Source organism: Sceloporus occidentalis, unplaced genomic scaffold (assembly GCF_023333645.1).
Source record: "Sceloporus occidentalis isolate IW3139 unplaced genomic scaffold, rSceOcc1.0.p SCAF_5, whole genome shotgun sequence".
Classification (NCBI taxonomy): domain Eukaryota; kingdom Metazoa; phylum Chordata; class Lepidosauria; order Squamata; family Phrynosomatidae; genus Sceloporus; species Sceloporus occidentalis.
This window is the reverse complement of record NW_028316985.1, coordinates 186904799-186932256: the sequence shown is the minus strand read 5'-3', so window position 1 is coordinate 186932256 and position 27458 is coordinate 186904799. Positions and strand designations below refer to the sequence as shown.

The 27458-nt window shown below is 46.8% G+C and overlaps 2 protein-coding genes across 8 annotated transcripts in view; one reads left to right on the top strand and one right to left on the bottom strand.

Moving 5' to 3' along the window:
• Window positions 1–6526, top strand: part of LOC149313318 (polyadenylate-binding protein-interacting protein 2B-like) — a 40898-nt gene extending 34372 nt beyond the window's left edge. For all 4 annotated transcript variants that reach the window (XM_089526445.1, XM_089526444.1, XM_089526446.1 and 1 more), the window contains exons 3-4: window positions 2806–2991; window positions 4012–6526. In XM_089526445.1, coding sequence (XP_089382571.1) covers window positions 2806–2991; window positions 4012–4068 — 243 coding nt within the window. In that variant the 3' untranslated portion in view covers window positions 4069–6526. The remainder of the gene's footprint in view (window positions 1–2805; window positions 2992–4011) is intronic.
• A 696-nt stretch (window positions 6527–7222) lies between these two features.
• NAGK (N-acetylglucosamine kinase) lies at window positions 7223–27209 on the bottom strand. Of its 4 annotated transcripts, none has more exons than XR_016281374.1 (11): window positions 27025–27209; window positions 21706–21790; window positions 20666–20764; window positions 17707–17848; window positions 17027–17137; window positions 14174–14286; window positions 11340–11427; window positions 9861–9958; window positions 8870–8948; window positions 8004–8265; window positions 7516–7592 (listed from the first exon to the last, which is right to left on the bottom strand). XR_016281374.1 is itself a non-coding variant. In XM_089526442.1 (10 exons), exons 1-10 carry the CDS (start codon window positions 27081–27083, stop codon window positions 7402–7404), a joined length of 1065 nt encoding a protein of 354 aa, XP_089382568.1. In that variant the 5' UTR covers window positions 27084–27209; the 3' UTR covers window positions 7223–7401. The 4 variants fall into 4 exon arrangements, 2 of the variants coding, with proteins under 2 accessions (XP_089382568.1, XP_089382567.1); XR_016281375.1 differs by having other exon boundaries at window positions 8004–8253; XM_089526442.1 differs by lacking the exon at window positions 8004–8265 and having other exon boundaries at window positions 7223–7592.
• Between the last annotated feature and the right edge of the window lie 249 nt (window positions 27210–27458).

The window sequence follows — 27458 nt, the reverse complement described above, 5'->3', positions numbered from 1 at the left end:
ACCTTGAGGGACAGGGATCAAGAGAGCAAGTCGTCCTCCTAACACTTCGGAGGATCTTGTCCACTTCATCGGTACTAACAAACTCAAAGTGATCCAGTATAACAGGGACCACGGACGCTTCGGACACCTCTCCTATAGGATCTGCACAAAAACTGGCGTCGAGATCAGCCCTTACCCGAGAGATTTTATCCGCAAAGAAGTTGTTAAAATCGTCGCAGCAGGCTTTAGATGGCTCCAAAATAGGGCTCAGGGTGGGAGGGAGCCGAGTTAGCTCCCTCACAAGCCTGAACAGCTCTGCCGGACGCGACTCTGCGGATGCAATACGTGCAGCATAGAAGGAGTTCTTTGCTGCACGTATTGCCACTCCATAAGCTCTCAAATGAGAGCGAAGGAGTGTCCTGTCAGACAAGCGCTGATGTCTTCGCCATTTATGCTCTAGTCGTTGCACGACCCGCTTCCTTGCCCTGAGATCTTCCGTATACCAGGGTTGTTTATTGGAAGCAGGCCGAAAAGGACGCTTGGGAGCGATACTGTGTATAGCCCTAGAGAGATTAGTATCCCAGATGTCGGTTAGGGCATCAACAGAATCGCCGTCAGAGCCAGTCGTATACCCCTCTAGGGCTTCTTGGAACCTTATGGGTTCCATCAGCCTTCGAGGGTGGACCATCCTAATAGGTCCGCCACCCCCGGGAGGGTTAATGGTAGGAGCCTTGATTCTAGCCTCAACCAGGAAATGATCCGTCCATGACAAGGGAGAGACATTAGAAATCTCTACCCACGGAGCCTCCATGTCCGTACTGAAGATCACATCAAGAGTATTACCAGCACAATGAGGTGGCCCTGAGACTAATTGAGACAGGCCCATGGCTGCCATGGTAGTCATGAACTCCCGAGCCGCACCTGTTGGAGTATCACTGGCCTCGAAAGGGATGTTGAGGTCCCCCAGGACAAGAAGCCTAGGGGACTCCAACACCAGTTCCGAGACCAGCTGTGTCAGCTCAGCCAGGGAGTCTGTTAGTGCACGGGGTGGCCGGTAGACCAACAGAATCCCTAGACTGTCTCTGGCCTTCAGGGACAGGTAAATACATTCGATGTGATCTGTTTTCCGGACTGGGATCCTGGTTAAGGAAAGAGTGTTTTTATGGACCAAGGCAACACCGCCCCCCCCCCGCCCACCTAACCTGATCTGGTCCTTAACTGAGTACCCGGCTGGAAGGGCCTGGGCCCACACTGCCTCACTCTCAGGCCCCAGCCAGGTCTCAGTGATGCACGCCAGGTCGCAGTTTTTATCCTGTAAAAGGTCATACATAATGCTTCCTACTTTTTGGAGTGGGGAGTGACTATCAGATGTGTCCTGGCTGGCCACCCTGAGGATACTGGACTTCTGTCAAGGTGGGCAAGCAGTAGAGGTGTTAAAAGGAATCAGACTGCATCATGGAGAACAAGGAGTCCTCTCACTGGCCTTGAGTCCCATGAGAGAGAAGTGGAATGTTTGCATTTGGCCCTCTTGAGAATGGGACGCTGGATACGGCTGAGGTAAGGTGGCTGAGAGATTATCTCCATAACTTGTCAGTACCCAGGAGTGTTGTCTGCACATGGGTCTCTTCTCTGATCCAACAGGGCCATGGGGTGCTCTTACGGAAAATTGCTGTGGATTTAGCTCTGAGACTTGCTGCCGGTCTTTGCCATCTGAACTCAGTAGCAGCAGTTGCTTGTGCATGCAAAGTGTCACTCCCTGAACTGTGTTCTGAAGGCCTTCCCCCACTGGCTCACTGGCTCCAAGTAGGGTTCTTGCTTCACCGTTAATATTTATTTGCTGAGAGGCCATCAGTTTGATAGGCTGCGCTGTCAGGAGGGGTGGGGGTGGGGGTGGGGTGGCCTCTCTTTCTAATGCAAAGACACTGTCAGGGATCAGCAATGGCTTGCTTCCCTGCTCACCTTCAGCAACAGTTCTGTGTCATTGGAGAGAGGTGAAGGGATACCTAGATCCTGCAAGAAAGAGGGAGAAAATGAGTAAAATGACCCAGGAACATCAGCATTAGGGGACACAAGGCTCTCTTCTTTCAGGCGTTCAGTGCTTGGGATGCTAAACAAAAGCTCCCCCTTGCTGGCAGAATGGCATTGCACAAGCCTTGAAAGACAAAAGCAGCCTGAGCAGGCCATGTGTGAATCGTGCTAAAATGACAGTGTGGCATTTGTGTGTAATTTGCAAGGCTACAAGGCTACAGTCTTTCTGCTTCTTTTCCTGAAAGAGGCCTTAAATCTCATTTCGTTGCATTGATTTCTTCAGTAATTTGCTCTTGGATCCCAAACACACTGGTATCAGCATTCAGCTGGTGGTGAAATGTTCCATGTCATTTCCTCTCTATAACAGTGAAATCAGACACAGATGCATTTCTGCTGCATTTTCACTTTCAGTGTGGTACTGCCCCCTTTAGATTGTTTTTTCTCCATGCTGTTAACAATATGAGGAGGAAGGGAATGGGGCTACATGAGCAGGTTCACCTGTGCTGTTATTTCCCTTCTCCAGTTGTGTGCACATTAAGGGCATATCCACAGAAGGAATGCTGGTGGCAAACAGAGAATTTGGTACCCAGGTCCTTGTATAGATGTCCCTGGGGATGGACAGAGCCAGGATGTTCAAATGAATGGGGCTCCTGGCTCCTCATTCCTGCTGGGCTCCTGGCTTGGCCAGCAATTCAGGACCGAGTTGTAGAAGCCAATGACACTTACTTTGTATGAGGCAGGAGCCTTCCTGCTGTGGCAGGCTGGCTTCATCCTTATGACTTTCTCCTTCTCTGCCAGGTGGAGGAAGAGCTGCAGGAACAGGAGTTCCTTGACCGTTGTTTCCAGGAGATGTTGGACGAGGAAGACCAGGACTGGTTCATTCCGTCTCGCGACCTGCCCCAGGGCATTGGGCAGCTTCAGCAGCAGCTGAATGGCCTCTCGGTCAACGACAGCACCCACAGCCACGTTTCGGAAGACATTTTGGTAAGCATTGGGAGAGAGAGGGAGAAGGGCACTCCATATCTCTTCTTTTGAGACGGTGCCATCAGCCATAGGCATTGCCAATATTTTGAGGTGGCAGGTGGTAGGCAAGGATGATAGTTACTTAACCACTTCAGTTTTATATTACCCTCTGAACTACAGGTTCCATCTGAAACTGGTGCTGTTCTGTTCTATTTTTCATCAGTTTCACACATGCATACCCCAGTTGTATAAAGCAATGGAACAGTAGTATTTTCAGATAAAACCTGAATAATGTAAGGATACCATAATATTTATATAGATTTAATAAAATGATTGCAAACAAGCAAGAAATAATACAATATTATTTATATGAATAAAGCAGAATAAAGCAAAAATTTTGACTTCAGCCTTCCTCAGTTATTTTCATTGGAATGGGAGAGAGAGAGATTTCAATACCTTTCAGGGCACTTTTATCCAATAAAAGTAAAATGGCAACGTGGCAAGCACTTTGCCAGGTAGGTAGTTGGCATGTCACTGTGACATGCAGTGAGTATGTGATGAATGAGGGGTCCCAGTTAAAAAGGCCTTTTTGGCCAGGGTCATTGTAACTATATTCCATTATACCTCTTTTGCTGCCTATATAGTAGAGAATAAAACCAGAGGGCACCCAGTGGAATTCACAGGGGGAAAATGGAAATACATCTCAAAGTGCTCAATAGATGGCTGTTTTAATACAGAGAAGGCCCAATGTGTTTTGGGCTATATAATGCAGATAGATTGGGAGTCTTCACTTCATAAACTTCTGCAGTTAGATTTCAAATCACCCCTGAATAAGGCCAGATAGCTAGACAGGCAGGCAGGCTGAAAAGCATTGGGTTTTCCTCATAATGCTTAGCTATCTGTTGAGCACTTTGAAGCGTCTCCCCAGTTTTTCCTGTGGTGCTCATGTAATAGATCAGTGTTCCTCCGCCAGGATGGACACAGGATGGACAGAGGATGTCATGCTGATTCTTCTTTTCCATTCTCCTTCTCCTTTTTCAGAGCAAAAGCACCTTAAACCCTGACGCCAAGGAGTTTATCCCCGGAGTGAAGTACTGAACCTTCAGGAAGACTTCACAGACTCTTTTTCTTTTGGGGGCCCTGGATGGGTAAGGGGAGGGGTGGGGGAGGGAACGGGATCTTCAAGCCGTGGTGGAAAAGAGACTCTTCATGGGCAAATCGGTGGGCCTCTTAAGCTACTTAACCTCCTCTTTTCTTGCTGCATCGGGACATTTTGGAAAGAAAACTGACAAAAAACTCATACCCATCTTACAGGACAGGGGACGGAGCTGGATGGGGGCGCCTTCCAGTTCATCCTCCTATTTCCGTTAAACAGCGCCGCGCCCGGCCCAGTTGCCAGCGGGGCGTTCTCCTTGTTTGCCCGTCCTTGCCATCTGCCTACCCTTTCTTTGAGTGTGCTTTGGACACAGTTTGCGGGGGACCCTGCTGCAGGGCAAGTGGAGGCACCTGGATCTCTCTTCTCGGTGGAAGTTTCCAAGCTTGGCAGGCCAGCTCTGCCCCCAGTCAGTTGTGCCGCCACCGCCGCTTCTTCCGCTTCCCCTCCTGGCTTTGGAGCAATCCTTTACCTCTGCCCTCTTTCGCTCCGGCCGACAAGAAACCCAGTTGCCACCTTGTGGGCTGTAAGCTTCCCGTGGGACGGCAGCCCTCACTAAGCCTTTCTGGTTGGGGTCCCTGAGGCTTTGGGGAGCCCACTTGAACAAACCAGCTCCTTCTTCATTTGCAAGCTCAGGGCTCCCTATGGTGGCAGTGATATCCCAGGAGGTTCAAGTGGCTGTGTGTTTTTTAGAGGGGAGAGCAAGGTGATCTTGGGTAAAGAACCTGTCATGAATAATTTCCTGTCCCTCCTTTCCTCTTTTTGCCTTTCTCCCCCTCTTTCACCTCTCCCTCATCACTAAAATATCATAATCAAAAAGCTAAGTCTTCACTTTTCTGCTTGATAGCTGCTTGATCGATACCAAGTGGGCATCTCTTCCCCTGGAGAAGAAAAATACTTGGCTGCCGAGATGCTGAACTGTCTCATCTGTTGGCTGTAGCCTCCCTCCCTGGGCTTCTCAGCTGAGGCTTTAATTGCCAACATAGGGTTTGCTGGGATAAATGTTTTTGGCAAGGGTGGGGGAAACGGCAAGGCCATATGTGGGGCCCCTGGATGCCACTGTTGTGACCCACCTCAAGTCCCCTGCCATTCCCCACAGCCTCCGGAACATTTTGAATTGGTTGGGTGACATTTACCCAAAAGTCACACCAAAAGCCCCCTGGCCATGTGGATGCACAAAAAGCTCTCCCCAATCCCCAGAGCCCATTCAATATTCCCCCCTCAATACCTTGCATCCCTTTTCGGAGTGGCAACGGAAAGCCACTTCTAATTGCCATTCTGGAGGGGAAAGGAGGCATTTTTGGCATGCTGTGGCTGGAAAATTATTCCTCTAGCTCCCCCTTCATTGCTTACATCCCTGGTCTGTAGCATGGCAGACCCTGCAAGGGTTGGAGATAGGTTGTCTTCTGCCAGCAGAGACAACAGGACTCAGAGGAGCTAGGTTCCCCATCAATATTGCTGGCCCCTTTAGGCAATTCAGGACCTGTTTCTCCAGCCAGAAACAGCCCTTCTGCTCCATCCCAAGAGCAAGTGTGCTGTAAAAGAAACAGCGTAAAAACACCATTCCTTGCAGCCATAATCCAGTCCATTTGCTTGCTCTTGGAACCAATCCCTTATTAAGGGGGCGATCAAGGTAGAGGCCTGTTGTCAGTCGGCGGAGGGGCCCTCATGTGTGCACCCTCTTCCCTCAGCTTCAAAATATGGTTTCTGTCCAGTTTTAAGAGTCTTGGCCCAGAACGTGTTGACTTTCTGTCATTATTGTGCTGGGAACCAAACCAAGGGATGGTGCCTAAAGCAGTCCAGTCCACAGGCCCTGCTCTCTCACCCTGAGAATGAAATTGTAGCAAACTCTTAGGACAGTGTAGATGCCTCTCTTAGGGCTTCCTCCAGTGTAGCGCCATGGCTGCCAATCCAACCGCAGGGTCTTGTACAACCAGCTGGCTCCAGAGCACGTGAAGACTGAGCATAAAGCCCCCTAGAAGTCTCTTCCTGCAATAGGCCAAGGGGTGGGAGGAAATTCTTGCCTAGAATATGGAAACTTGTTACTTCTATTTTGCCTTGGATTTTTTTTTTTGGGGGGGGGGCTTTTTAACGACGGGGGACCCAAGATCCAGATGAATTTTCCCCTCTTGGCTACATTACAGATTTGTTACTTGCCAGTCCCCTCTGGATGTCTTAAACTACAGCTCCCATCATCCATGGCCATGCTCCATGAGGGTATAGTCTGAATCTGCAGAATAAGTTGCTAGAGCATAGGCTATACCCTTTCTCTCCTCCTTCGGTCTCTTCCTTCGCCTCCCCCAACCCTTTGCATTTCTGGTTCCTTTGGGAAGAAGCCTTTGCAATTATGTGCTGTCCATTTTTACAACAATGCATTCTTAAATAAATGGGTTTTGAGCTGGGTGTGGTGTTGCAGGCCTTTCTGGAACCTACAAGTTGTCATCTGTGTATCCCTCCATCCAGGCTGTTGCAAGCCAGAGACAGTGGCAGCAAAGGCTGGCTTCATTTACCCTGTGGCAAACGTACGTCCCAGCCATCCAGGCCATTGCAAGTAAGAGACCCTTGTCTCACCTTGGGGGCAACAGAGGCACCAGCCTCTAAAGAACAGCCTGATGGAGGGATTGAAGAGCAGTACTGGAGAAAGCCAGGCCAGCTTGAGTTGTGCCGCTGCTGAAAGCCCCAGCAGACAGGGGTAGTAATCCACAGGGCTTCTCTGCTCAAATTTTGACCCAGCATAGACAGCAGGAACCAATTTGCTCTTGAGAAATCATTTTCATTTGATAGCTGGGCAATGTGATACTGGCCATTTGTGGCTTAACATGGCTAACCAGTACCTCTCTGTGGGCAGGGAAGCACTCTGCAAAGTGCTTCTTTCTGTCCAGTAGAACTTCACTACAGAAACAACTGCCTTAAGTCAGTGCTCCTGAGAGTAGTGTAGACAAGTGTAATGAGGGGTCTGGGAAAGACCCCTCTCATCTAGGGATAAACAGTAGGCCAGGCCTTGGTTCCTTCCTCCAGTGCCTTCATTCAGTGCCCTAAAAATAGGAACAGGGCTGAGGCTTCATTACATACAAAGCTGTGCTGGTTGACCACAAGGTCTTGCTTTTTTCTTTCTTTTTTTAATGAATGCTAAGAAACACGCTCATACAAAAAGGCCCACACGATTCATTCCAAAACAGTAAAGACAAATGCAGTGTAAAAAAAACAAAACACAGAGGAATGACAAGACAGGAGAGGGAGGGATGACCATTCTGGACCACCCCCACCTCCCCTTGGATCTAGGCGAAGGAGTGTGTATAGAAGATGTCCACGTTGGCAGTGTAGTCCAGGGGCACGGCCTGCCCAATGTGCTTGGCTCCGAGGCTCGCCCCTCCTAGCGCCGATGACTGCTTCAGCTTCAAGAGGCTGAACCTGGAGAAGGCACTGCCAGGCTGTTCGCTGTGGGCCTGGGCAAGCACCCGGAGGAACCCTGGAAGACAAGAGCACCAGTGGAGGACTGACAAAATGCAACCAAGTGCTCCCATTCAACATTCCCTGAGTGGGCCTCCCCAAGGCATGCATGCCTGAGTGGCCCCCTGAAGTTTGGGAAGGAGGAGGGTGTTGATGCCAAGAAGACTCCCAACTGATAATGACTTCAGCAGCAGCAAAATAAAGGTTGCAACTGGTGGCGCAGTGGTTAAATGCCAGTCCTGCAGCCACTCACTCACAAGCCACAAGGTTGTGAGTTCAATACCAGCCAAGGGCTCAGGGTTGACTCAACCTTGCATCCTTTTACGGTCGCTAAAATGAGTACCTAGCTTGTTGGGGGCAATTATCTTACACTTTGTAAACCACTTAGGGAGTTTAAATGCACTGATAAATGGTATAGAAATGTACTTGCTATTGGTACGGCCCCAAAATGCTGATCCACAGGGAAATTAGTTAATGAAGCTGAAAGGCAGAATGTCTCTTTCTCCTCCCTCCTCATTACAGCAAGAGTGTCGTATCAGCCGTTGTCCTTGTATTGATTGTTCAATGATTCAGGCAGAGGATTGGGACCAGATTCAAAGCTTCTCAAAGTATGGTGGTGAAATTAAAAGATATAGCCGTGATAATCTGGAAAATCAGTGTGCAACAGGATCTTGTAGCACCTTTGAGACGAACTAGGGAAAAAAGATGATAGCATGAGCTTTCGTAGACTTAAGCCTATTTCATCTGAGGAAGTAGGCTCAAGTCTATGAAAGCTCTTGCTACTATCATCTTTCTTTTGGTTTAGTTTCAAAGGTGCTACAAGATCTCTGCATACTTTTCAGACTAGGTAGGGGAAGGTGGGGAGGTATCCCATCCTGCAGTTTACTTTTGATGCTAAGCAGAGGCAGTCAAGCACAACCCGGCCCTTCTACTTGTCCACTAAATGCTTTCAGTTCTTCAGGCCTTCCACTCCAATCAGCCCTAGAGTGCATAGCCAGTGGTGAGGAATGCTGGGAGCAGCAGTTCAACTAGACCTGGAGGGCCACCCCATTCCCAACATTGCTACAGAAATGTCTCCCTGCCCTCCCCTGGCAATGCCTCCTGGTCTTGCCATGTTTGATTTCTAAACAGTCTCAAGCACCGCAGACAAGGCAGCCCTTGTGCCGAATCAAGAAAGAAGCTGTATCAGTCCGCCTTTGGCAAAGCAAATGATCACCCAAAGCCACATTTCACCTTGCAAAGCCAACTTGCCATCCTCCTCTCCCATCTCCCACTGGCCCCATGCCTGCCACTCACCTTCTTTCATCATCTCCCAGCTGTTCCACACTGATCCGACGCACACAATGGGCAAGCCCAGGTCTCCTTGGAAAAGGCTCTGAGGGAAGAGGCAGATGAGACAGAGCAGCCCATGAGGGTTTGCCCTTTACCGGTTAGATCCCTCTACCCCTCCTCAGGTAGCCTTCCAGGTAACCCTCAATTACTGCTGACACCATGCTGAAGCCACCTGGGACAAAAGCCTTTAAAGAACGGTACATTGAAGAGGTTTTAAAGCAGCAAGAGGGCTTGAAAGGTCCCTCTGGCTGCAAAGCAAACAGTCTACAGCAATGGGTTCTGCAACCTCTTATAGCCACATTGTCATGCTTATGAAAACAGCATAAGGGAGAATAGATGGGTGTCTTGGCCAAGATACAACAGCCGTATCCTCGAAGGAGAACCCTCCATTCTCTGACCTTTCTCTCAGTCCCACAGAGGATGCTGAACCACATCACTGAGGGATTTACGATTCCTTTTGCAGCAGGAGAAACAAGGGTCTCACCATACAGACAGAAAAGCTTAGCCTTGACAAAACCAATCGCGGTCGGCTATGGATTCCCCCATCCATGGCTTGAAAATATTTTTAAAAGACATAAATCCAAAAAGCAAACCTTGATTTTGCCATTTTATGTAAGAGACACCATTGTATTTATTGGGACTTGAGCATCCAGAGATTTTGGTATCCACGGGAGGTCCTGGAACCAAACCCCAGCAGACTCCAAAACACATTTGGAGGGGGGCGGTTTCCTTTTAAAGATGCATCCTTCCCTTTCTTTCACAGACCATCCTAGTAGGATCTCTGGCCACAGTCCATTCTGTCCGGCAGACAAAACAAGCCACATTGGCCTTTGTGTGTCTCTTGTTCAGTATCTGCAACCTGGGATGGCAGTAATAATGCCAGTGCAACTCTAGCCCACCCCTCCTGAGCAGATCCATTCCTCCACCCACTCAATTTGCCTGGATTAGGAATTACCTGGTCAATTTTGGGCAGCACAGCCACGATGTGCCGTGCCAGGACTTCCCCAGCCTTGTTGAAAATATAACAGCAAAGGGGATCCCCTGCCTTGGCTCCTGCCGGGAGAAAGAAGGAGAGTGATTTCCTTTCTACCGCCTGTTAACGTTTACATCCAAATCTGTAAAACCGAGACTGTCCTACTTTGAACATAAGAGAAAGCAGGACTGATTAGGAAAGACAATCCTGGTTGGTAAAAGTGGGAGGCAGCAGGAAAAGAGGAAGACTGTGTCCCAGATGGAGAGACTCAGTCAAAAAAGCTACAGCTGTCTTGAGTTTGGAAGATAGGAGCAGAGCTGTGGATGAACCAGGAATCTTGAAGGACTCTTGTTCATAAGGTTGCCATGCGTCGAATTTGACTTGACAGCAATTAACAACAAAGCTGAGCAAGTTACTTGCCTTTTTAAAAACAAATCCTAGCTGTAAATCTGTGTTGTGCTTGCACAGTGTAAACCTATGCTCATGTGGGTAAGTGGTGTTTGTGTAACACCAACATTGTGCAACCAATTGTGCATCTGTAAAGTGGCTTGCAGTTTCCACGGTCCCAGCAAATCAAGGGGTACAATTAATGGGGCGCAATCAAGGGATGCAAATCTACAGCGCTATATAAATAAAGCATAATAATAATAATAATAATAATAATAATAAATAATAATATGTGACTGGACACACAACCATCATGCCTGCAGTGAACTGAATATGGACTTGACTTCGTGGGCAAAAAAACTTATGTGAGTATGCAACACTCATATTGGGATGCTGGCCCCTATTTCTGCAACCCCAAATGGGAAGATAAATTGACCAAGCAAGACATGTGGCACATTGGCTCTATTCTACAGGTGCAGACAGAGATTTTAGGCCACCTGCCTTTCCTAAGCTTGCTATATCTTGCCCTGAGCCCTCTTAAGAAATCCCAGTAAATCTACTGGTGGTGCTGGGAGGTGAAGAGGGATGGTCTGGGAGTCACCATCTTAAGATTTCCCACAATGCCTTCAGCAGAGTGTAATTCCAGGGTGCTCTGGGTGAGTGCTGCCTTCCCCTCTTAATGGTCCGTTGTTCAAGCCCAGTGAGAAACTTCACAGCCTCCATAGTTTTTGTGGGGTTTTCAGGCGATGTGGCTGTGTTCCAGAAGAGTTTATTCCTGATGTTTTGCCAAACTCTTCTTGAACATGGCCACATAGCCCGAAAAACCCACAAAAACTATGGATGCCAGCTGTGAAAGCCTTTGACTTCACATTCACAGCCTCCCTTTATTCTCCAGGACCAGCCAGAGCTGTCCAGTCCTTCCTGGGCAGTCCATCTCCACTGGGATACTGGATCCCAGTTCCATCACAGTCTAAAAGCAATATGCTGCTCAAGTGAAGCTTGCAAAAACTGCAAGGAGGAGCAGCCTTCCTTGGTTCTGCTCCCAGCCAGGCCTCCCATTCTTCCCCAACTTACCTTCAGCCAGTTTCTGGCAAAACCCTGCAAACTTGGACTTCTCAAAAGTCCTGTAGAGATGAGTCAGGAGCCCCATCCTGTCGGAGATCTGTGGAAACAGAGAACCCCAAACGCTTTTAGATGCTTTTGTTTTCTGCTCAGAGTTTTAAACCCAAAAGAAGGATCCCCAGAGGGACTTTAATAATAATAATAATAATAATATAAAAATACAGTGGGTCCTTAGGATCTGCTGGGTTTTGGTTCCAGAACCTTCCATGCATAAAAAAAAATGGACATTCAGGTCCCATTATATACAATGGGGTAGTAAAATGGTGAGACCCAGTGTGGCATAATGGTTTGAGCATAAGACTAGGACTAAAGAACAGGGTTCGAGTCCTTGCTCGGCCATGGAAACCTGCTAGCTGACATTGGGCAAGTCACATGCTCTCGGCTTCAGATTATTATTATTATTATTATTATTATTATTATTATTATTATTTGGATCCCACTCTTTCCCAGAACTGGGACTCAGAGTGGCTTCGCAACATTAAAAAAACAGTACAATTAAAAACACAGAACAAAAGTACATTAAATATTAAAACAAAGAATAAACACATTTTAAAAAGATAAAACTATCACTCCAAGGTAGGTTCACCTTAAGGTTGCCATAAGTCAGAAATGACTCGAAGGCATACAGCAACACTAAGATGGTGTCCCTTATATAAAATGGGCAAAATCAAGCTTTGCTTTTTGGGATATATATATATATATATATATATATATATATATATATATATATACATACATACATACACACATATATGGGGGGGGGGTATTTTCAAGCCGTAGATGGTTGAATCTATGGATATGGAGGATTGACTGTACAATATAGGTTCTTCCAGGCTGCTTTGGCTCCTGGAATACATAATTTTTGAGATCCTATTTGCATAGTGTAAATCTATTGCTGAGTATTGACATTCTGCAACCAGTTGCAAATGTGAAATGGCTGTCTCCTCAGTCCTAGTGAATCAAGAGGAACACTAAAGGCACTGCTGAGCAGTTACACACCTGCCTGAAAGTGCACACCTGCATGCGCAACGGTTACAACTGCACCACTCTGCATACGCAGCTATAAACTCAATACAGGCATTATGCTATGCCAAAAAAAGTACAACTGTACGTATAAGGGATCCCACGTGTGTAAAACACCATCAAGATGTCAGTGTATGCACTCTCCCCTTGCATTAGTTGTTGTGTGCCTTCAGATAGACCCTAAGGCTAAATCTATCATAAGGTTTTCTTGGCAGAATTTGTTCAGAGGCAGTTTGCCTTGCAAAGAGAGTGTGGCTTGCCCAAGGTACAGCAAATGGGTTTCCATGGGCGAGCAGGGATTCGAATCCTGGTTTCCAGAGTCATAGTCCCATGCTCAAACCATTACACCATGCTGGCTTTCTCGTTCTTTTGTTCTTGCTGCTGCTGCTGCTGCTGTATATCTTTATGGCATTTCTGACTTATGGTGACACCAAAGTGAACCTGTTCTGGGATTTGCTGGCAAGGTTTGTTCAGAAGGGGTTTGCCTTGCCTGCCTCTGAGGTTGAGAGTGTGACAACTGGGGATTCAAACCCTGGTTTCCAGAGCCATAGTCCAATATTAAAACCACTATACCATGCTAGCTCTCTCAGTTTAGCACCCTCAAAAAAGTCAAGTTCTCTGGAGAGCTTTACAGCTACCTCTCTTGCATTTTCTCCTCCTTCATTTCCTTGACTGCTGGCACATGGGCGCTCCTTCTTCCCTCCGTCAGAAGACTGTTCTTACCATCCTTCTTGTTTTTTTGAGCAAAGTGCAGGCAAACAGAAAGGCCTGCAGGCGAGGGGCCGACATTCAGGCCAAGCCACATTCATTTGCTCCTTTCCGATTTTCCTGATACCTCACGGCAGCCAACATCAACAGAAAAACAATGCATAACAAACTCAAATCTGCTGGCAGACTAATTGATTGTGGACACAGACATGCCGACAAAAGCTATTTAGCCATTAAAAAGCGGACCAAGGCGGACTCTGCCAGATGCTGGAAAGGTAGCACTGCAGCTAATCATTAACCTGCCAGCACCTGGGCATCAGGCAGGCAGCATCTTAGCAAAACGGAGCAGAGGGACAAGGGGCAGAAAATATGGCAAGGGAGGGAGAGACACAGCCTTTCTTTCTCTTCCCCTTTCCTTTTCTACTCTGGCTCAAATGAGCAACAGAAGGGAAGTACTGTGTTTGTGACTATCTGCCCTCAAGTCGACTTTGACTTGACCCTAGACTCAACAGCCTTGCTCAGGTCCTGCAAAGTCAGGCTAGCCATTGTGGCTTCTTTCATTGAGTGTCCATGTGTAATGTGATCTTCCTCATTGCCTATTTCTCTCTACCTTCCCAAGCAGAATTGCCTTTTCTAGTGAGTCATGCGTTCTCATGATAGTAATAGCAATAGCATTTACATTTCTATACTGCTTAATAGTCAACTCAGCACTTTGATACCTCCAAAGGATGAAAGTCTCAGCTTAGTCATCTTGGCTTCAAGGGACAGCCCAGGTTTGATTTGGTCTAGGACCTGTTGATTTGACTTTTTCGCAGTCCATGGTAGAATAATAATAACACCATTGCTCTGTGTCCTATTCTCTGGAGCAGCAGAAAACAAGCTTGCTCCATCCTTAATGTGTCATTCCTTACAATATTTAAAGAGGGCTATCATATCGCCTCTTAACCCTCTCCTCTCCAGAAGACCCCTCTCTGTTCCATTCCCTTCGGTGGGAAAAGTCACACAGCAGAACAGCACAATGCTGACAGGTTCTTCTGGCTCAATGAGCAACGTACCTGAAAGTAGTCAAACATGGCTTGCTTGACGTAGCTGATGTCATGCGGGGGCACTTCAAGGTTGTCCAAGCCATCAAACACAATCTTCACAGCCTGGTGCGCGATCCAGTAAGCTGAGAGACACCAAAAGAGGTGGTTAGGCCTGGCTCTGTCATTGCCCAAGCCTCCAAGTGTAACCCAAATAAACCCAATAGAATTTCTAAGAAGGAACAGCACACATCTTACCTTTGAATAACCTTAAGATCAGGGCTGGTGGTTATCAACAGCCAGGCCAGTAAACCTCTAACACACCTTAGTTCTATCTGCACTGTGAAGTCAAAGGCTTTCATGCCGGCAGCCATAGTTTTCTGTGGATTTCTCAGGCTATGAGGCTATGTTTTAGAAGAGTTTTTTCCTATCTGGGCTGCTATCTAAGTGGGTGAAATTGGCAAGGATTTGTAAAGTGGGAAACGTATGCTTCATGGACACGACAGTGTAGGCACATGGCTTGTCTTCTGTACATGATATGTAAAGTGTATGTCCACCTATCACTTGTGTGCAGGCAGACCTCCATTAACAAAGCCTCTGACAGCAAAGTTCCATTTTACATTTTACAGCTGCACTTTTCCTTCTCATTTGTCCAGCTGGACATTTTTTAACAACATCAGCAGTGGCAAAGATGTTGAAGGAGGGCTGGAGAAGCAAAAGACTTCTAGATATTTTCCCAGCAAACACAGCTCAATTCTATGCATGCTTATGCAAAAGTAAGCCTGAATGCAACAGGTTTCAGGCATGAAAAGCTGGGCTTGATTTGGCATGTTTCCACCCATACGTTATTTCAAACAACACACTGTACAAATGTTTCAGTGCCTTTGGATTCACTGTCAGAGCCAACTATAGGTCTTGTTGGCGCCACACTGAAAAAATGCAATGTGTTTCCATTGGTGGTGTGCAAGGAAAACAAAGCTCTTGTTTCTGATCAGTGGCTGTAAATATTCACAACACTTGAGGGAGTCACAGAAGTATTTTATTTTATTTTTATCCTGCTTTTCTCCCATGTTGGGACACAAGGCTGCTCACTATCTATCTATCTATCTATCTATCTATCTATCTATCTATCTATGCACACATTTAAAAAAGACTTTTTAAAATTACAAAGATTACAAAATTTAAAACATACAAAGTTAAAATAATCCAATAATCCAAGTGTCATAACGTCCAATCCCATTGTGCCATGCAGGAAGATACAGTCAAAGCACTCCATGGGACAGATGGCCATCCAGCCTCTATTTGAAAACCTTCAAAGAAAGAGATTCCACCACACTTGGAGGCATCATCCTCCATTGCTGAATAGCTCTTACTCTCAGGAAGTTCCTCCTAATGTTGAGGTGGAATCTCTTTTCCTGGAGCTTGCATCCATTGTTCCGGGTCCTATTCTCTGGAGCAGCAGAAAACAAGCTTGTTCCCTCCTCAATCTGACATCTCTTCAAATGTTTAAACAGGGCTCTCCTATCCCCTCTTAACCTTCTCTTCTCCAGGCTAAACATCCCCAGCTCCCTAAATTGTTCCTCATAGGGCTTCATGGTTTCCAGACCCTTCACCATTTGGGTCCCCCTCCTCTGGACCCCTTCCAGCTTGTCAACATCCCTCTTGAATTGTGATGCCCAGAACTGGATGCAGGACTATTCCAGGCGAGGTCTGACCAAACCTGGAGTACCATGCAGAGTTTTGTAAAGGAGTGGGGATTCATGAAGCCGCTCCCAAGCCAGATGGGGAACCTTTGCAGGCTTTGGCTCCTGCGTTGCAACTTCCCCATTCCTGGATTACAGAAAGGCTAATTTATGGTAAGCTTCAATGGAGCAGCAGGATAGGAGTGAGCATCCAGGTTTTACTAAGACTAGGAGTGAGGAAAATGTGGCCCTTGGGCCATTGGAGACCTCCAAAGGCTTCCAGTTTCCTAAACTAATTTTCTTTTTAACATCTCTGCCCATTTCCCACCTGAATGCAGCCAGAAACTGTTGGGATATAGAGTCCTGGGGAAAAGCACAATGTGGCATTAAATAGTGACTGGAAAACAAAAGGTCACCATCAGCCGTGATGACAAGGCATTTTCCCACCAGTGCTGAGTCATGGGAAGTGACATCAGGGAGCATGGTCACCAAATGCAGTCAAGTGCTGCAAAAGGCTGCAAAAGTGCAAAGTCACCCTGGGCAGGGGACAGGAATCATTGTGAGACAGGAGGAAGAGGCAGGGCCAAAGGCCACATGGAGCCCTGGCTATAAAAGGGGAGCGCCTCGAGTCACAGTGTGGGTTGCAGGGATGGTGGACGGTGTTGGAGTTGTAAGATCGCCTTGTACAGAGTGGAACATCTGAAGAATAAAAGCCCCGTGAAGAGACATCTGGCTAGAGTCTCTTTTCTCAGCTTCTGGAAGGGAGAGGCATTTCTCCAGTTTGCACACAGCTGCCTGTCGCTCGTGAGGCGGTGATCCTGGTCCAGAACATCAGCGTGACAAATCACGCACTGCGCAACAATGCTAACAGAAACCACATGCAAACATGGCAGTGTCAGTTGCCCATCTACACAGAGGCCGGCAGTACCTCCCAAATGTGGGTTGGGTGTTCCCATTGCCTAGAAAATGGGAGGAAATTGCAGCTGGGTGCAATGCTGTATAGATTCGCATGCTCCCAAGAGGTGATGGGGATGGCCTGCAGCAAGAACCAGCCCCTGTCTCCAGGGCAGTTGCTGTCCCTATCCTAAGACTCATCTCTCCTGAGTGGAAACCAGGGCTCTTGCTGTCCCCAGCAAACCAGGAGAGAGCACAGATCTTTGAAGAAAGCCACCCTCTTCCGCCAATCCCAGGCCCATGGGCTCACCTGACCCCTCGTCCCCCATCATGTGCCCCCATCCTCCACAGCTGATCTGGGTGCCGTCCGGGTTGATCAGCTTGCAGTTGGAGCCGGTTCCGGAGATAAGCACCACTCCACCTGGAAGAAGAGGAAGAAGGAGGAATGAGTCCTTGCAGGAGGAAGGCCAAACACATCCATAGTCAAGCGTTTCCTCCATCCAGCACACCTCTCTTCCGAAAAAGAGGAAACACAAGACTCACAGAATTCTGTAGGAGTCTCCTGTTCCCTGAGACTTATGGAAGCTTGCGAGATAGCCCTTGGCTGAGCAGAGAATGGGTCTCCAGTGTTGTAGTCCAACACCCAAACAACCACACCATGCTGCCTCTCTGCCTCCATCTTACCTGTCCTTAAAAAGACAGGTGTACTCAGAGGCAAGATGCTTCATCTTGAAATGAAGAAAATAAATCTTTGGGGTCAACTCAAAAGAAGCTTTAGATTTGATGCTGAGATCTATAATTCATAGGGTTACCGTAAGTTAAAGTCAACTTGATGGCAGTTAAAAATAACAACAAAACAACAACAGACCTTTGACTCGCTCCCTAAAGTTTGCATGGAGCTAGAAGATCAAACTGAGAGGAGTCAGGAGCTTTGCAAACATGTCAGAAGCTGAATACAGGAAGACCGTGTCCCATGTGGCCACTCCTTACCATGGTTGGTAGCGGTGGCCATGGCCCCAATGGCATCCGTAGTGATGTAGTAATTCTCACTCAGGTAAGGGAAGCGGGTCTTCATCTCCTCCATGAGCTTCTTGATGGCCTCCTTCTGCTCCCCTCCACTCAGAGAAAGTCCCTGCAGCAACACATCTACATCTATCAACATCCCCATATGCCACCCACCAGCTCCAAAATATTAAACCAGGGCTGGGGAATGTATGGGCGCTGCAGATGCTGCAGCTCCCACAGCCTACTTCAATGGGTAGGGTAGCTCTAATGGAATTTGCAACCAAGAACATCTGGGAGGCCACATGGCCTACATGCATATGTCCCACCACAATCTCCCAGAGAGGATATAAAGTTGGCCCTCCTTATCCACTGACTTTTAAATCCACGGATTCAAGCATCCACGGCTTGAAAATATTCAGAAAAAGCATAAATTGCAAATAGCAAACCTTGATTTTTCCATTTTATCTAAGAGACACCATTCTGTTATGCCACTGGATTGAATGAGACATGAGCATCCATGGATTTTGTTATCCAAACCCCAGTGGGAAATAAGGACCTACTGTACATGATGCTTTCTACCTGAAAGAAAAACTGCAATTCCTGCTCTTCCTTAAGGAGATATAAAGCAATCCTGTTGCACTCTTGAGACTGTTTGAGAAAAGGAAACGTCTAGCGTACGTTTTTGTGGACTCCATTCCACTTCATCCAAGGCATTGGACTGGAGTGCATGAAAGTTTGTGCTAACAGTTTTCTTTTTCTCAGAAACCTTGCTACAGGATTCCTTTATATCACTTTATGCTTCAACAGACTAACAAAGCTATGTCCTAGCTCTCCTAGGTTGCATCTGCACTGCAGAATTAATGCAGTTTGATACTGCTTTAACAGCCATGGCTCCATGCTTTGGCATCTGGGGATTTGTAATTTGAGATCCAATGTGGTGTATTGGTTTGAGCATTGGGCACTAGGAGAACTGGATTCAAATCCTGCCTCAGCCATGGAAAACCAATGGGAGACCTTGGGCAAGTCACAATATCTCAGCCTTAGAGGATGGTCATGACAAATCCCCCTTGAAGAAACTTGCCAAGAAAACCCTGTGATGGGTGAAGGCCTTAGGTCTGCCATAAGCTGGAAACAACTTCAAGGCATACAACAACAACAACAACAGGCTTTTAGCCTTCTCTGTCAGAGAGCTCTGCTGCCACAACAAACTGCAGATCCCAAGGATTTTATAGGATGGTGCCATAATAATTAAAGTCATGTCAAACTGCATTAATTCTGCAATGTGATAGCAGCCCTAATTATGTCAAGTTTGCTTTGAAACCTATGCTCAGAAAGTCATTTGCACCTGTTTGTCTGCCAGGGAATTCCTAAACTTTGGAGAAAGCTCAGGAGAGTGTGCCAAGTAGCCCTTGAATGACAGCTGCCAGAATCCCTCAGTCAGCAATGGTAAGGCTTTTGTGGAAGCTGTCAGCCAAAAAAAGGTCACTTTTCCAAACTATGGCCCAGTACAGAAAAGGGGCCTGGAAAAGGGGTGTCCTTGGGGCTTCATGCCCCTGGACACCTGGGAGCCAGAGCCATGGGAGAAAGGGGCCGCTCAGGCCCTTTCTCCCTGGCATCGTTCCCACAGTCGTTTGGTGGCTGTGGGAATGAGGCGCACTCATTCGGAGCTCCCTCTCACGCTGCAGCCAGGCCACCATAAGTGGCCTGGGGCAGAGCAAAGACATCATGCCCATGCTGCATCGTTTGGATGTGGCGTGTACATGACGTCATAATGGCAGCACCCGTGTACACAGGGCTCCACCATTATCGCACCGCCGGCACATATTAGGGTTAGGGAGCATGTACATGGTGCGTGCTCCCTAACCCTAATACCGGTGCTGGTATGCTGCTTGTTAGCGGTTTGTACCGCGCCAGTATTACAGACTATGGTGAGATGAAAGAAAGAAAATAAGGTAACTATAAGGTTGGAAGATGTAAATGAAAATGAAGAGTAGAAAGGATAAGAAGAATGACTACTATTAAAGATAATGACAATGATAAAGGATAACATGAATATAGGAGAATGAATACCATACTTATGATAAAAATAAGTGTAAATATAATTTAAAGCAAGGGTGAATAAGGTAATAAAATAATGTATACTATAGTTTCCCCTCCTTTCTCACGGACATGAGGTCCGCGGTCTTAAATATTCATGGAGGGGTGACCTTCGTTATATTCAATGGAGCGCCCCCCCCCCCCCCATGACGCACACCTCATGCACGCTTGCGGGCACATGCCCCATTCAAGCCTATGGGGCTTGAATATAGGCAAGTCTCCATTTTCACAGAGGGGTGTGTGTTCCCGAACAAATCTCTTGCGAAAATGGAGGACCAACAGTATATAATTTGGTGGGAAACTAAAAAATATGATGTAAACAATGAAAATAAGATACTAGATGCATATGAAAAGAGTGTATGATTTTGATTTGATTCTGATTTTACAATTAATAACGATTATTTTTAAAAAGGTCATTTTTCCACGCTTTGGGTCCTAAGGTATGCTTTCAGTTTCGGAAGAGGGCCAGCCAATGCTGCCACTAACCACCCAACTTTCCTAGAGAAAGCTCAGCAGTTCTTTGGGGACGGTGACTGTAGAGAAAGATGGATTGTGGCAGGAGGATTCTTCTGACGACACCGCCACTGATTTTTCCCACTGAAGAAACAATCATGTGTTTCTTGAGGAATCTGGATTCCCTGGAAGGTGGGATGAGCGTCGCTGATTGACAGCATCGTTCCAAACAGACAACTCCATTCAGACCCAGCCAATACATTTCCCCCGACCCATGCTCATCCAGATGGAGTTTCCCAAAGAGCCAGAGCTGGTCCAGAAGCCTCTGTTGGCTACTAGGCTGGCAAGGGTGTTTTCTTGAAAGAAGAGGGGCACACGGTGAGTAGAGACTCACCAGGGAACGAAGAGGAACCTGAGGATCAGCCCCTGCCTTCCCCTTGGCTTCGTTGACCATGGCGTTGATTCTTTCCAGGCATTTCTCTGAGCCAACCAGCTGCTCGCCAAGAAGAAGAAAACAAACAAGAACAACTCAGTTAATGGTAACATATTCAGGGGTAGCCATGTTGGTCATACAGCAAAGTTCACTAACACCCCAAATCCACAAAACAGGGATAGCTTTAGTTTTTTGTGGGGTTTGGGGGGTTTGGCCAACCAAAATGCACAAAACACATATTCAACCTTTCAAAGCTCCCCTGGCTTCTTCATCAGGCAAAGATGTTTAAGCTCATACAGGAGGACAAAAATATATAAAATGACAAATTCAGTCACTGGCTTGCATTTTCTCAAAGTGTTGTTGGTGTTGTTTTTTGAAGGGATATCTATGCAATCGGGTCCTTCCTCCTTCTGGACATATGGCACTGGGATCAAAGCCTTTTAAAGTCCAGGAGATAAAATATGAATTACGTTAGCAATGCAAAAAGGTACTTCTTTTGAGATCCAAAAAGTCTCCATCCTTTGCAAGGGCACAGCCCCCTTTGTTTGGCAGAACACAGAATCTCTCAAGAGAAGCATTAGGAAAGGTTTAGGTGCAACAGTCCCATACAAACCCACCATGCCTTGTAGCACCACTTGACTCATGGCCCCAGATTTCTACATTATAAAGTGTGTGTGCATGTGTGTGTATTATATATAATTGGGTTAAGGGCCAAAAACCATGGATTTCTGCATTATAGTGTGTGTGTTTGTGTGTTATATATAATTGGGTTAAGAGCAGAAAACCAGAAATAGCCATACACCATGAAGATCATCTGCTTTAGTTTGGAGGTGAGTGCACTGTTTTTCACCGGTGTAGATAAGCCCCAAATTGCTACAAGAGGGTATCATCGTGGCTTCTTTGCAAGATCCCTTTCCCGCTACCATTGTGCCAAAGAGCTTTATCCTAAAACTGGCTACCCCTTTTAACCTTCATTGGGGAGAGTAAATGAAAATCCTTACCCAATGGTTGGTGCAGGGCCCCTCCGTCTCGGCCAGGATCTTGCCATCTTCTGATAGAAGCACCACTTTTGAGTGGGTTCCTCCCCTGGAGAGAAAAAGCCAAAATGAGACAAGGAGAACCTGAACTCATAAGAAAACAATAGCATCACCTGTTTTTAAATGTATGTAATGTATGTGCATGCCCTTAATCTAAACCTTTGTTGTTGTTGTTGTTGTTGTGTGCCTTCAAGTCGTTTCCAGTTTATGGCAACCCTAAGCCAAAACGATCATGGTTTTTTGGGGGGACAAGATTTGTTCAGAGGAGGTTTGCCATTGCCTTCCCCTGAGGCTGAGAGTGTGTGACTTGGCCAAGGTCATCATGGCCAAGCAGGGGATCGAACCCTTATCTTCCGAGTTGTAGCCCAACAACTCAAACCTGTATGCCATGCTGGCTCCATGGACTTTATTTAACTTAAATCCTTTGGATCGGGGACCCAAGATGGCTCACAATAGAGGTTAAAACAAAATACAGCTTTGAGAAGAAAGCAATTCTAATACAAAGAATTTTAAAACCATAAGCAAACCATCCTATTTAAAACAGTTTGTTGTTGTTGTGTACCTTCAAGTTGTTTCTGATTTATGGCAGCCTTAAGGTGAATCCCCTGAGGCTGAGAGAGTGTGACTTGCCCAAGATCACCCAGTGGGTTTCCATGGCCGAGTGTGGATCTGAATCCTGGTTTCCAGAGTTTTTCAGCTTAGGAAAAACCCTCCACTGGAATCCAGCCCACCCAGAATAATATGTCTTTATTTGAATATTTTTTTAAATGTATATTTTATGGCAGCGTTGTCCATGGCAGCCAAGAAGGGATTTGGATGCAAAGGCCAGGAAAAGGGATGCAAACCTCAGCGTCTGGAAACCATGTCTTATGAGGAGAGGCTTAGGGAGCTGGGTATGTTTAGTCTGGAGAAGAGAAGGTTAAGAGGTGACAATATGACAGCCCTGTTTAACTTTTTGGAGGGGTGTCATATTAAGGATGGAGCAAGCTTGATTTCTGCTGCTCCAGAGATTAGGACACAATGGAGCAATGGATGCAAGCTCCAGGCAAAGAGATTCCAGCTCAACATTAGGAGGAACTTTTTGACAGTAAGAGCTGTTTGATGGTGGAATACGTTCCCTTGGACAATGGTGGAGTCTCCTTCTTTGGAGGCTATTTTCAAGCAGAGGGTGGATGGCCATCTGACCCAGGGTCAGCTTGGACTGAGTCTTACTGCATGGCAGGTTGGGGTTGGACTGGATAGCCCTTGGGATCCCTTCCTAATCTATGATTTAAGACTTGAGGCTCAGCAAAGCCCATTGAGGTATTAACTCAAATGATACAAACATGTGCCAAGCTTCTCTGAAAATGCCAGCCATAAATGCTGGCAAAATGTCAGGAATAAACTCTTCTAGAACATGGCCACATAGCCCAAAACCCCACAAAAATCTATGGATGCTGGCTATGAAAGCCTTCAACTTTATATCTACCAAGCTGCCATTTCTGGCTTCATGCTTGATTTGGGCAAAATGGCATCCACTGAAGTGGAGAGCAGATTATCTGATAGAAAAGATAAATATGCAGATCTGTTTAAAGCCCTCCAACTGGCTGAGCATGCATGCTCCACCAACCAAAGTAGTAAGATAGGATCTCCCCATTCCTCTTCCTCCTCTGTTCCCAAAGCCCCGAAACGGAGGGGGAAATAATGCTTAGTAGCAGAAATACTGGTATATTTGCACCAGCAAATCTGCTGCTGTAATTCAATAGCACTCTTGCAGGAAAGAGCTTTTTTTCCAGTGGGCTGCCTCTCCTCTCCTAAATATAGCATAGCCTTCTTAGCAACAACGCAATGTAGGGATCCCCCTCTCCCTCATGATGTTAGGGTTTTCTTTTTAACGGTTACATAATCCGAGTGCTAAAGAGAGAGGAGGAAACATCTGCTCCAGATGAGAGTTAGTTGCTTCCATCTATAATAATAAAAACAAAATAGCAGGGTGAAAAACCAATGTCTGAGAGCAACCAACACCAGATTGCGCATGAGATGAATTCGTGCAATTTCACTCGGTCAGTGAAAATTATCCATGCAGCAGGAAACACGGTTGCCAACACACACTTGTGACTCAGTTGCCATTTTACGACAAATCTGCAGGCCTCCCAAAGTCTTCAGTGATCTCCTATGCCATCTTATCTTTTCCTTCATTGATTTTACCCTTCTATGTATAAACAGTATTATGCAGAGATAGATGGAGAGTATTGCCTTTCGTTGGCAAACAAAAAAAGCTTTGTTTAGGCAGGATTTTTAACATAATCATTACAGTATGGCTTTATATGGGGATATGGGTGTTTTAATTATGTTTTAATTCTTATGCTAAGAATTGGGTCCTGTTCTGGGAGACAGGCAGAATAATAATGAAATAAGTTATATAAGAGTTAGGCAGTAAGAGGATAAATGAGAAGAATGCAAACAGGGAACATGATGCGATGCTGGAAAGAGGAGGAACTGTTACACGAAACGGGCCATGAACTGGAAAGAGAAGGAACGCCGATTAGGAGTATGCAGACGGATGAGATGGAGATATGTCAAGGAAAGTAAGTAAGGAAACAGATTGGTGAGAAAGTAGAAGAATGTGTTAGAAAGTAGGATGTGAGGGTCAGAAAATGTGTACGAAGGTACAAAGTAAGTGAGAAGGTGAGAGAAGATGGAGGGAAGAGAAAGAGATAAGGAATATGATAGCCCTGTTTAAATATTTGAAGGGGTATCACATTGAGGAGGGAGCAAGCTTGTTTTCTGCTGCTCCAGAGACTAGGCCACAATGGAGCAATGGATTCAAGCTCCAGGAAAAGGGATTCCAACTCAACATCAGGAGGAACTTCCTGAGAGTAAGGGATGTTCAACTGTGGAACACACTCCTTCCTCAGTGTAGTGGAGTCTCCTTCTTTGGAGACTTTTAAACAGAGGATGGATGGCCATCTATTGAAGATGCTTTGATTGCAAGTTCCTGCATGGAAGAATGGGGTTGGACTGGATGGCCCTTCTTGGGGTCTCTTCCAACTCTAGAATTCTATGATTCTATGCACATAGATGCATATTATCATAGAATCATGGAGTTGGAAGAGACCTAGAGGATCATCCAGTCCAACCCCTTCTGCCATCAGGAACTCTCAGTCAAAGCATCCCTGACAGATGGCCATCCAACCTCTGTTTAAAGACCTCCAAAGAAGGAGACTCCAAAATTTCAGAGAGAGTACATGTTCCTCTGTCGAACAGCCCTTACTCTCAGGAAGTTCCTCCTAATGATGAGCTGGAATCTCTTTTCCTGGAGCTTGCATCCATTGCTCCATTAGGTCCTGTTCTCTGGAGCAGCAGAAAACAAGCTTGCTCCCTCCTCAATCTGACATCCCTTCAAATACTCAAACAGGGCTCTCATATCACCTCTTAACCTTCTCTGCTCCAGGCTAAACATCCCCAGCATCTCCCTGAGTCTCTCCTCAAAGGGCTTCATGGTTTCCAGTCCTTTTACCATTTTAGTCGTCCTCCTTTGGACACATGGCTCCAGTTTCCCAACATCCATTCCAGGTGAGGCCTGACCAAAGCAGAATAGAGTGGTACTATTCCTTCCCTTGATCTAGACACTGTACTTCTATTGATGCAAACTAAAATCGCATTGGCCTTTTTAGCTGCTGCATCACACTGTTGACTCATCTTCAACTTGTATAATAACTTGTATAATATAATGGGACTGGAGCCTCCATAGATTTTGGTACAGACAGGGGGCCTGGTACCAACGCTCAGTAAATACCAAGGGCTCACTGTATGTACATCATGAGAAATTTTGGAGAGCCAAGTCTAAACATGAAATTCCTTTATGACTGCTATATACCTTATATCAGTGATGGTGAACCTATGGCATGTGTGCCAGAGGTGGCACTTAGAGCCCTCTCTGTGGGCATATGTGCCATCACCCCAGGACAGAGTTTGCCAGAGTTTGTTAATAGAAAGCCAGAGGGACATGGCACTTTGCAATAAGTAAGTGGGTTTTGGGTTGCAGTTTGGGCACTTGGCCTCTAAAAGGTTCACCATCACTGCCTTATATACATAGGTTGAAGGTAATTTTTATGCAATATGCAATTCAATATACAATACAATATACAGTATAGCTAAATTTTTGTGTGTGTATGAAACCAGGTTTCTGTTCACAGAACCATCAGAAAGCAAGGCCAGCTTGGATTCGGGAATATTTTGCATTTTGGGATAATGGATCTGCAATCTGTAGTCTAAACTAAAGTGGTGTCGTGGTTTGAGTGGTTGGACTATGACTCTAGAGACCAGGGTTCGATTCCCATCTCGGCCATAAAACCCACTGGGTGACCTTGGTCAAGTCACACTCTCTCAGCCTCAGAGGAAGGCAATGGCAAACCTCCTCTGAACACACCTTGACAAGAAAATCCCGTGAAGTTGGAAATGACATGAAGGCACGCAACAAGTAGTGCATCTACACTGCAGAAATGAAACACTTTGACACCTCTGTAAGTGCTGTAGCTCCATCCTATGGGCTCCTGGGATTTCTAGTTTCAAAAGGTCGTTAGCCTTCACTGCCAAAGAGTGCTGGTGCCTCACCAAACTACAAATCCCAGGATTCCTTAGGATTATTATTATTATGATTATATTTATTATTTGTATCCCGCTCTACTCGGAGGGTTGTGCCATGGCAGCTGATGCAGTGTCAAACTGCATTATTTCTGCAGTGCAGCTGCAAACTGAAGGAAATAAAAGGGGTGCCTTGCCTCTTCAGCAAAGAAGACGAGGAAGGCAAGGGGTCTGCCCATCACCCCGCCAAAGAGGGGGCTATGTGCAAGGCTTTGGGGTGGAAGGGAAGGGAAGGGAAGGGAAGGGAAGGGAAGGGGGCTAGGCCATGGGGGGATCCCAAGGGTGCCAGCAAGAGAAAGGGAAAGCCAAGGGGGGTGTCAAAGGGCAGGGGTCCCCCAAAGAAAGAGGGGGGAGGTATGTTGCAATCTGCAAGGCTTTGGGGTGGATGAAAATGGGGGCCAGGATGGAGAAGGGAAAGGAGCTAGGCCCCTGGGGGGGGATCCCAAGGCTGCCTTCTACCCCCCCCCCCAGCAAGAGAAAGGCTCTGCCCACCAGCCCCCCCCCCCCCAAAAAAAAAAGAAGAGAGGGCTTCTATTTGCAAGGAGTCCAAAGGAGGAAGGGAAGGGAAGAGGGCAAGGCAAGAGACAGGAGGAGGGGAAGCCCAGGGCTGGGTCAGGGCTCCCCCGAGGGAGAGGGGCAAAGGGGCTCCAGACTCACCCCTCCACCCCTCCGTAGAGAGGAGAAGCAGGAGAAGCAGCAGCAGCAGCAGCAGCCATGGAGCCTCTGAGCGCAGGAGGAGCTTCTGCTGCCGCTGCCTCTTCTTCTTCTTCCTGCTCCTCTTCTGGGCAGCAGAGAGCAGCAGACCGCCCCTGGACCGCCTCTGCTGCTGCCTTCCTTCCTTCCTTCCTCCTAGGCTACCAGGCAGCTCAAGTTCTTCTTCAAGGCAACTCAAGGCAGGGGCTGATGCAAACGCTTCCCACCCCCAAAAAGCAGATTCATCATCAGGTGGCCTTGCAGGTTGCATGGGCTGCTTGGAAAGCACAGGCTGGAAAAAGGGGCAAACAGAGGCATGCAACCAGGGCAAGAAAGCCCATGGAAATCCCAGCAGAATGGAACCACCCCCCAAAACTGTGAGGGGTGCTTTTATTGGG

Coding starts and splice junctions, on each gene's coding strand:
- NAGK (XM_089526441.1), bottom strand. CDS start 27,083: ATGGCTGCTGCTGCTGCTGCTGCTTCTCCTGCTTCTCCTCTCTACGGA. Junction 20,765..21,705: donor GGCCCTGCACCAACCATTGG/GTAAGGATTTTC, acceptor CTTGGCGAGCAG/CTGGTTGGCTCAGAGAAATG. Junction 7,593..8,869: donor CTGGGAGATGATGAAAGAAG/GTGAGTGGCAGG, acceptor CTTGTCTTCCAG/GGTTCCTCCGGGTGCTTGCC.